This window comes from Propithecus coquereli, unplaced genomic scaffold (assembly GCF_000956105.1).
Source record: "Propithecus coquereli isolate 6110/MARCELLA unplaced genomic scaffold, Pcoq_1.0 Scaffold193, whole genome shotgun sequence".
NCBI classification, from domain to species: domain Eukaryota; kingdom Metazoa; phylum Chordata; class Mammalia; order Primates; family Indriidae; genus Propithecus; species Propithecus coquereli.
Window position 1 is genome coordinate 2,986,783 of NW_012144190.1, and position 9,125 is coordinate 2,995,907.

At 51.7% G+C, this 9,125-nt stretch overlaps 1 protein-coding gene across 2 annotated transcripts; it reads left to right on the forward strand.

Moving 5' to 3' along the window:
* Positions 1–6,272: 6,272 nt before the first annotated feature.
* KCNA7 (potassium channel, voltage gated shaker related subfamily A, member 7) lies at positions 6,273–8,876 on the forward strand. Of its 2 annotated transcripts, XM_012643189.1 has the most exons (3): positions 6,281–6,319; positions 6,361–6,963; positions 7,862–8,716. In XM_012643189.1, exons 2-3 carry the CDS (start codon positions 6,409–6,411, stop codon positions 8,675–8,677), a joined length of 1,371 nt encoding a protein of 456 aa, XP_012498643.1. In that variant the 5' UTR covers positions 6,281–6,319; positions 6,361–6,408; the 3' UTR covers positions 8,678–8,716. The 2 variants fall into 2 exon arrangements, with proteins under 2 accessions (XP_012498642.1, XP_012498643.1); XM_012643188.1 differs by having other exon boundaries at positions 6,273–6,963; positions 7,862–8,876.
* Positions 8,877–9,125: the final 249 nt, after the last annotated feature.

A 9,125-nucleotide genomic window follows, 5' to 3' on the forward strand; every position in this document is an offset into this window, starting at 1 on the left:
GATCACTTAAGCCCAGGAGTTTGAGGTTGCTGTGAACTATGATGATGCCACTGCACTGTAGTCCAGGCAACACGGCAAGACCCTGTCTCTAAAAAAAAAAAAAAAAGAAAAAAGAAAACAATAGACCCACAGACCTACACGTACACACCATATCACTTTTTCTGTGTGATTTTTCTCCCTGTAAATCCCCTGAGTTCAGATAAGTTTCCCATAGAACATCTCACATTCTGGATTTGTTTGTTTCCTCCTGGTGTTTAGTTTGTTTCACTACCTCTGTTTTGCCTGTAAACTGGAAATTGAATCTGAAAGATTGAAGTTAAGCATTTTTGGCATGAACACTTTCCTGGTGATACTTCAGTGTTCATATTGCATCTCATCTGGAGGTGCATGTTGGATGGTCCCACTATTATGATGTTGCCTTTGGTCACCTGGTCAAGTAGCAAACTGCCTGATCTATCTTTATAAAGGTACATTTTCCCCCTGACAACCTGAGTAGTGAGTCTCTGACATTGTGCAAATATTCTTTTTCCCAATTATCTCTCACCTAATGATTGTAGCAGCCATTGCTGAGCTCTACCTGCATCAAGTATGAATGATGGGAGTGGGGGGTAGATTTTATTTGCACTGAAATAGGAAGTAACTAAGGGATTTTGATCAGGGGAAGGACATAACCTGATGTACATTTTTAAAAGATCATTTTAATGGCTATGGTCAGAAAAAAAAATTCAGGGAAAGGGGAGAAGGGGAAACAGGAGATGGTTAGGAAGCTACAAGTTCCATGGAAGTGATAATGGCTTGGACTAAAATGGTAGCAGTGGGATGGTAAGGAGTGGTCAGATTAGGGATGTATTTGAAGATAGAACTCACTTGTTCAAGTTCTGTAGGAACAGAATTACAGTGTATGGGAAAGAGGAACGTTACAAATAACTCCTAGAGGAGATTAAGGAGACAACTGAATACAATGTGGGATCCTGGATTGGATTCTGAACCAGAGAAAAAAATCTTAGTGGAAAACTGGTGAGATTCAAATAAGGTCTGTAGTTTAGTTACTAGTATTATGCCAATGTCAATTTCCTGGCTTAAATAATTATACTATGGTTGAAATTGCTGGAAGCTGGTTGAAGGATATATGGGAACTTTACATTAAGCTAAGTGAGAGAAGTCAGATTCAAAAAGCTACATACTGTATGGTTCCATTTATTTGACACTGTGGAAAAGCCAAAAAAAAAAACTACAGGGACAGAGGGACAGAAAACAGAGCAATGGTGGCCAGGGGCTGGGAATGGAGAAAGGGATTGACAACAAAGGGGAACTAGGGAATCTGGAGAGAGTCAGGGGACAGTTCTACAGTTTGATTGTCGTGGTGGCTGCAGGACTGCATACATTTGCCAAAACTCATAGAATGTACATTTAAAAAGGCAAATTAGACTGCATGTACATTAGACCTCAATAAACTTGACTATTCTGCAGATTTCTGAGCAGATGAAAAAATAAAAATAAATAAGACAATGAACTTGACCAAAAGGATGGCTCCTCCCAAATACTCATTGATTACAAATGGGAAAATAATAAGTTTACAGTGGAGAAACCCCAGACACCACTCTAACCAAGGGATCAAAGTTAACATCACCAGAGATATGACAAATGGACATCACATGCCCCCAGTATGATGTGATGAGAAGGGCATGTCACCTCTGTGGCTTTCTCTCCACCCTCACCCCCGCAATTATAACCTCAATCCAATGAAGAGAAAACATCAGACAACTACAAATTAAAAGATAGTCTACAAAATAACTGCCCAGTATTTTTCAAGTGTCCAGGTCACGCACAAACGACAGGGAAAAAAGTAAACTATAACATTGCAGAAGACTAAAGCAATATGACAAGCAGATGCAACCTGGATTGCATCCTTGAATGGGCAAAGGACTATTAGTGAAAAAACAGGAAAATCCGAATGGAGTCTGCGATTTAGTCAAAAGTAATGCACCATTGTCAATTTCTTACTTTTAGCAAATGTGCCTAGCAATGTAAGATGCTAACATTAGGGGAAGCGGGATGAAGGATATTCAAGAACTCTCTGTGCCATCTTCATAACTCTTTTGTAAGGCTAAATATACTTCAAAGTTAAAGTTTTAAAAATAGTGTTATAACATAAGAATGATACCAAGGAATGGGAGAGCCTGCCTATATTAGTTTCCTGTTGCTGCTGTAACAAATCACCACAAACTTAGTGGTTTTAAACACCACAAATTTATTAGCATACAGTTCTTGAGGTCAGAAGTCTAAAATGGGTCTGCAGGGCTGTGCTCCTTCTGGAGGCTCTAGGGGAGAATCTGTTTCCTGGCCTTTTCCAGCTGCTAGAGGCTGCCTGCATTTCTTGGCTCGAGGCCCCTTCTTCCATCTTCAAAGTGAGCAGTGGGGCATCTTCTCCTCTCTCTGACTTCTGCATCCGTCCTCATATCTATGAATCAGACCTTACTGCCTCCCTCTTATACAGACCTGATGGGCCTGGATTACACTGGGCCCACCCAGGTAATCCGGAATCTTCTCCCTATTTTAAGAGCCTTAATTTAAGCACATCTGCATAGTCCCTTTTGCCATATAAAGTAATATATTCGAAGGTTCCGGGGAGTAGGACATGGACGTCTTTGGGGGCCATGAGTCTGCCTCCCACTGTGATGATATAAGAGAATTAGTTTGATAACATAAGCAGAGTCTGCAAGTAGAACAGGGAGTTGCTGTGGGAGGTTTGCAGAGAACAAAGACGGGTAACAGTTATCTTGGTGAGACAGGGAGCACATTGATCAGGGGCACGTAGCAGCTTCCTGCTGGAATTTGGGGTCGTGAATATAAAGTAAGGAGCATTCCATTTTGGTCCAGCCCCCTTCAGAGCCCCTGGGCAGGCACAGAGTAGGTGAAAGATTTACTAAGGCTGAGTTGGGCCCAACAGTGCCCTGGAGGGGGTTTCAGGCAAGGGCGTGACTTTATTGGTGGACCAGGGGAGGTAAGCAGGGGAAAGAGGAAAGGGAGGACACCCCGCAGGTGGTCAGAGATGGTGAAAAGGTAACAGGATGAATGGATTGTAGGTGCTGGTGATTTTGGAAGGTTTAAAAATTTGGGTGATGGGGAAAAGGTGAGCATGGACAGAGAATGGGAAGATAAAAATTAAGAGTTTAGAAGGGGTATAAATTACCGGTAATGGCAAGGACAAGGATATGACCATGAAAATGGGTGGTAAGATTGGGGGGAGTGACAAATAAGGGTGCAGGGTTTCTTCAGGGGATAACAAAAATGTTCTCAAACTGATCGTGGTGATGGATGTGCAACTCTGAATATATGAAAAGCCACTGAGTCATACACTGTCAATGGATGGCTTGTATGGTATGTGGATTATATCTCAATAAAACTTTTTTAAAGAAAGAGAGAGAGAGGTGCTAAGGCAGGGCAGAGGGCAAGACAGATGGAAATGATGGGATGGGAGTACCCAGAGGCCACATTCTGGTTCTCTATTACTGTGATGGTCTTAACAAATCACCCCAAAACTGCGTGGCTAAAAACAGCAGAAATTGTTCACTTCGCTCATAAGTCTGCAATCTGGGCAGGGCTTGGAGGGAAGGCTTTCTCTGCTCCAGGAACAACAGTGGGGGTAGCTTGTGTGCTGGAGGACCCATTTCCAAGTGGTTCAGTCCCATGGCTGCAAGTTAGTGCTGGCTGTGGGCTATGTGAGTTTAGCCAGGGCCAAAGGCCAGTGGCCTAGAGTCCTCTCCACCTGGGCCTCACCATCTGGTCCGGACGAATGTCTCAAGAAAGAGTGGGGCGGAAAGTTTCATGGCCTATTATGACTCATCCTCAGAAATCACATGGTGTTCCTTCCCTGGTGGTCTGTTAGTTGAAGCAGTCACCAAAGGCTGGAGATATGGACTGCGCATGATGGGCCATGGGCAAGGTTCTGGACGACCATGTGGGACAAGAAATATGGCTGTGGTTCTTTACGGAAGAGACAATCTGGTACAGGCCATGTTTTAGACAGATCATCTGTGGGGATACTGAAGTTACTAAGAATTTTTTGTTGTTGTTGTTGAGACACAGTCTTACTTGATTGCCCTAGGTAAAGTGCAGCGACCTTACTGTAGCTCCCCACGAGCTCTAACTCCTGGGCTGTAAGCAATCCTTCTGCCTCAGCCTCCTGGGTAGCTGGGACTACAGACAGGTGCCACAAAGCCTGGCTGGGTTTTGTTGTTTTGCGCATTTTTTTTTCTTTTTCTTAGAGATGGGGTCTCACTGTTGCTAAGATTGGTGTTGAACTCCTGACCTCAAGCAATCCTCCCACCTTGGCCTCCCAGAGAGCTAGGATTACAGGCATGAGCCACTGCGCCAGGCTGAAATTACTAGAATTATGATAGTAGTTTTGGAGTGACGGACAGGGAGCCAGGATTTAAAATCTTCCACGAATGAGCAGGAGCGGCCAAAAGGCAACAGGATGAGTTCACCAAGGAAAGATGGGAAGAGGTGTCCATGAATGGCTTGAGCTTCGAAGAAGTTGGAGTGTCTGGAAGAGAGGGAGAATTGTCTGGAAGTTGCAAGGAGGAGCAAGGAAGACACCTGCCCACCTCCAGGCTCAGTAGCAGGAGGGCACAAGAGAGAGGGCTTTGGGGTCTCCTGGGAGGACAAGGGGTCAGTTAGAGGAGGAAGGTGCTCAGAGAGGAGGGGGAGATGCTGCTGCCGACAGGCATGACTTCCTGTCCCCCAAAAGGCCCAGAAAGATGGGAAACTGGTCAGGTTGAGGGTATGCAAAGCTGGGTGGGATTAGGAGCTGTGAGAAGAGGAGCCACTCAGAAACACCAGACCCCCACCACCATGATGCCACTTCGACTCAAGGAAGGGACTTGGGGTCACCACAGAAGCTCTGGGTTGATTTGTGGAAGGTTCTGCCCTGCAGCGGCACACAGAGAGATCAAAGACTCGCAGAGAGGAGACAGAGACCAGAGAGATGGAGGGACAAAGACCCAGAGAGAGGGACAATAGAGATCCAGGGAGAGGGTCACAGAAATCCATAGAGAAACATAGCATTCCAGAAAGTAATGTAGACAGAAAGAGGGCCAGAATTCAGAATTAGCCGGGAGTTCTAAGGCTTAGTGTCACTCTCCATGCCCCCAGCAGAGGGCGCCCGGGACCCGCTTTCCTGGAGTCCAGGGTGACCAATCCGCCACCTCTTCGCCCTCGCAAGCCCATCCGATGGGGCTATTTTTACGCGGTGTCATCAGACACCGGTGGCTGGAAGGCCATCGTCTCTTTGCCCTTCGGTTCTTGAGAGTGACCCTGTGGCATCTTCCCGGCCCACTCCTCACCCATTCCTGGCAACTGTGGCCTCCTTTTGCACTATTTGCAGGGCTACAGCTCAGGCCCTGCTAGGTTTCAGGAAGTCTCGCAGAGAATCCAGGTGGAGACCGCAGCGCAGACTCTGGAGACAGGATGGGGTGTGGGTGCACTGGTTCAGTGGTTTGCAGCTGCCAGAGCGACCCCAGGACAGGACAAACATCAGGACAGTGGCAGAGCTGACCAGGAGTGATGATCGGAGAGAGATCTAGAGATATGACTCCAGAGACCCTGAGTCCTCTAGGGGTCCTAAGACAGACACTCCCAGTCATTCAGAGATACAGGGAGAGACTCAAAGGGGAGCCCCAGAAAAACCCTGGGACAGAGATACGGAAGGCTAAGAGATAATGAAAAGAGATTCAGAAAGACAAGAGAAACAAAGAGATCAGGGAGACGAGAGATAAACAGAGACAGACCCCCCTCCAAACAAGAGTCAAAATAAAGACATAGATCCAGAGACCAAGACAAAGAATCTGGCAGAGACCCCCATACAGAGGCCCCCAGAATAACAAACCTCACAGATAACTGACCCACAGAGATAGTCAGAGAAACATCCCCACGAGAGACAGAAACCCAAAGCGATGACATAGCCAGACGCTGAGCCACACAAGAGAAGGAGAAAGAAAGGTGGAAACACGCGACTCCAATGGAGGGCTCAGATTCTCATAAAAAGAGACGAGGCACGCATACGCGGCAACTGGGAGAAACGCAGGACCGAGATCCCGGACGACAGAGAGAAAAAGGGAAAGGGGACCTGAAAGCAGGGCAGACGCGGAGAAAGCGCTGCGCGGCGGCGGCTGGGGGGCAGGGCGGGCGCCCCGGCAGAGGGCGCCCAGCCGCCCTCTGCCCCGCCGGGGTCACGGCGCCCCCTCCCCCGCGCCCTGGCCGGACTGCCGGGCTATTTTTACGCGCGGACACCGGACACCGGGCTGGGTCGGCGGCGGCGGCGGCGGCGGCGGCCGAGGCGGGGCCGCACCGGGCCAGGCGTCGGGGCCACACGTCCGTTCGCGGGTCGCCGGGGCTGCGCGCGCCATGGAGCCGCGGTGCCCGCCGCCGTGCGGCTGCTGCGAGCGGGTGGTGCTCAACGTGGCCGGTCTGCGCTTCGAGACGCGGGCGCGCACGCTCGGCCGCTTCCCGGACACGCTGCTCGGGGACCCAGCGCGCCGCAGCCGCTTCTACGACGACGTGCGCCGCGAATACTTCTTCGACCGGCACCGGCCCAGCTTCGACGCGGTGCTATACTACTACCAGTCGGGCGGGCGGCTGCGGCGGCCGGCGCACGTGCCGCTCGACGTCTTCCTGGAGGAGGTAGCTTTCTACGGGCTGGGCGCGGCGGCCCTGGCGCGCCTGCGCGAGGACGAAGGCTGCCCGGTGCCGCCCGAGCGCCCCCTGCCCCGCCGCGCCTTCGCGCGCCAGCTCTGGCTGCTCTTCGAGTTCCCCGAGAGCTCACAGGCCGCGCGCGTGCTCGCCGTCGTCTCCGTGCTCGTCATCCTGGTCTCCATCGTGGTCTTCTGCCTAGAGACGCTGCCTGACTTCCGCGACGACCGCTACGACCCAGGGCTCGCAGCAGTGGCTGCAGCTGGCCCGGTGAGGGGCGTGGCGTGGTGGAAAGGGGGCGGGGTTTGGGAGGAGGTGGGAGGGGCCAGGGGATCTGCCCAATGATAAGGCGGGGCAAGGGGCTGTGAGAGGTAAGCCTCCCAGGGACAGGGCCTGATCCGGAGACCTCGCCAATAAAGCTGGGCTGGAGGCGGGGCCTGAGGATCCGAGTAGGAGGACCTGCCCTGTCAGGAGGTGGGGTGGCCCAGGTGAGAAACTCGGCTGCACAGGGCAGGGTGCAGGGGGCAGCAAGAATAGGAACATTAAAAATCGAAGCTGAGGGGGCGAAGGAGAGCCTGAAGAATCCGGGATCTGTGCAGCTGGCGCTGACCAATGAGAAGGATGGGATGGAGGTGGTGATGAGCACAGGACCTGAAGACAGCGAGCTGAGGGTGGGGCCGGGGGCCGGAGTAGGAGGAGAACATCACAAAGCAAGTCAGGCTGAGGGCCCTGAGTGGAGCGACCTGGAGTTTGGCCTGCAGAGAAGGTCTTTAGCTATTATAGTCCGGGCTCAGGTTGGGGAGGTCAAGGAGAGGCTATGCACCAGAGGTGGGGGGCCTGGACCAGGACCCTCCCCATGTAGAAAATCAACGCAGGGGGCGCGAAGAGGTTGTACACTACTCAAGCATCATTTCAGGAGTCCCTGCCAGTGAAGGGGCAGGGACCACCTCTCCAGCCACCCACCAGGTCAGCAGACCAGAAAGTCAGCCACCCAGGGATGATCCCTGGGATCCTGGGAAGGAGTCTAGAACCACCAGATTGCTGGGGGCCTTGGGGCAGTGGCCACTGTCCCATCTGTAAAGAGAAGTTGGCTATTTAAACAAGGAATAAGGCTGTCCCAGTGTCCCAGCCCTGGCCTGGCCCTCCCTGAACGTTTTCCTCCCTGCAGTTCCCTGCTCGACTCAATGGCTCCGGCCCTGTGCCTGGAAACCCACCCCGCTTGCCCTTCAACGACCCGTTCTTTATGGTGGAGACGCTGTGCATCTGTTGGTTCTCCTTTGAGCTGCTAGTGCGCCTGATGGCATGCCCGAGCAAGGCGATCTTCTTCAAGAACGTGATGAACCTCATCGATTTTGTGGCCATCCTTCCCTACTTTGTGGCGCTGGGCACTGAGCTGGCCCGGCAGCGAGGGGTGGCCCAGCCGGCCATGTCACTGGCCATCCTGCGGGTCATCCGATTGGTGCGTGTCTTTCGCATCTTCAAGCTGTCCCGGCACTCAAAGGGCCTACAGATCTTGGGCCAGACATTTCGGGCCTCCATGCGAGAGCTGGGCCTCCTCATCTTCTTCCTCTTCATCGGTGTGGTCCTCTTTTCCAGCGCGGTCTACTTTGCGGAAGTTGACCGGGTGGACTCCCATTTCACCAGCATCCCAGAGTCCTTCTGGTGGGCAGTGGTCACCATGACCACAGTTGGCTATGGAGACATGGCACCCGTCACTGTGGGTGGCAAGATAGTTGGCTCTCTGTGCGCCATCGCCGGTGTACTGACCATTTCCCTGCCCGTGCCTGTCATTGTCTCCAACTTCAGCTACTTTTACCACCGGGAGACAGAGGGCGAAGAGGCCGGGATGTACAGCCATGTGGACACACAGCCCTGTGGCACACTGGAGGGCAAGGCCAATGGTGGGTTGGTGGATGGAGAAGTGCCTGACTTACCACCTCCACTCTGGGCACCCCCTGCGAAACACCTGGTCACCGAAGTGTGAGGGACAGTTGAGGTCTGCAGGACCTCATACCTCCTTGGAGGGGAGGGAGGGGAGCAGGGTGGAGGGAAAGGCTGGGAGGAGGGGATTGGGTTTACGAAGAACTAGGTTAAGTGGTAATGAACGGGGGAACACTGAGTCTTGTTGGGTCTTGAGTTGTGTGGTTTGGTAGCTCTTGTGGGTACCTCCTTAAGTATCAGCGAATGGCAGTGGGTTGTGTTGAGTTGAGGGGGACTCCATTGGTTCGTATCGCATTGAGTTGTGCAAAGCTGGTGGGGCCTTTTAGGGTAGTGTTGAGATAGGTTCGGTCATACCATTTTGTGACTTTCCTAGGTCAGTGTTAGGTTGGGTTGAGTTGTGAGTTTGGGTGAGTCTTGTCCAACTGCACTGTGCAGGATTCTGTGGTTTTATGGGTCCCCTAGGGCCATGGTGGGTCAAGTTAGGTGGTCAC

Excerpts from the sequence above, each read along its gene's own strand:
- KCNA7 (XM_012643188.1), top strand. The coding sequence starts at position 6,409 with ATGGAGCCGCGGTGCCCGCCGCCGTGCGGCTGCTGCGAGCGGGTGGTG. Across the intron at positions 6,964-7,861 it reads CAGTGGCTGCAGCTGGCCCG|TTCCCTGCTCGACTCAATGG; the intron begins GTGAGGGGCGTG and ends TCCTCCCTGCAG.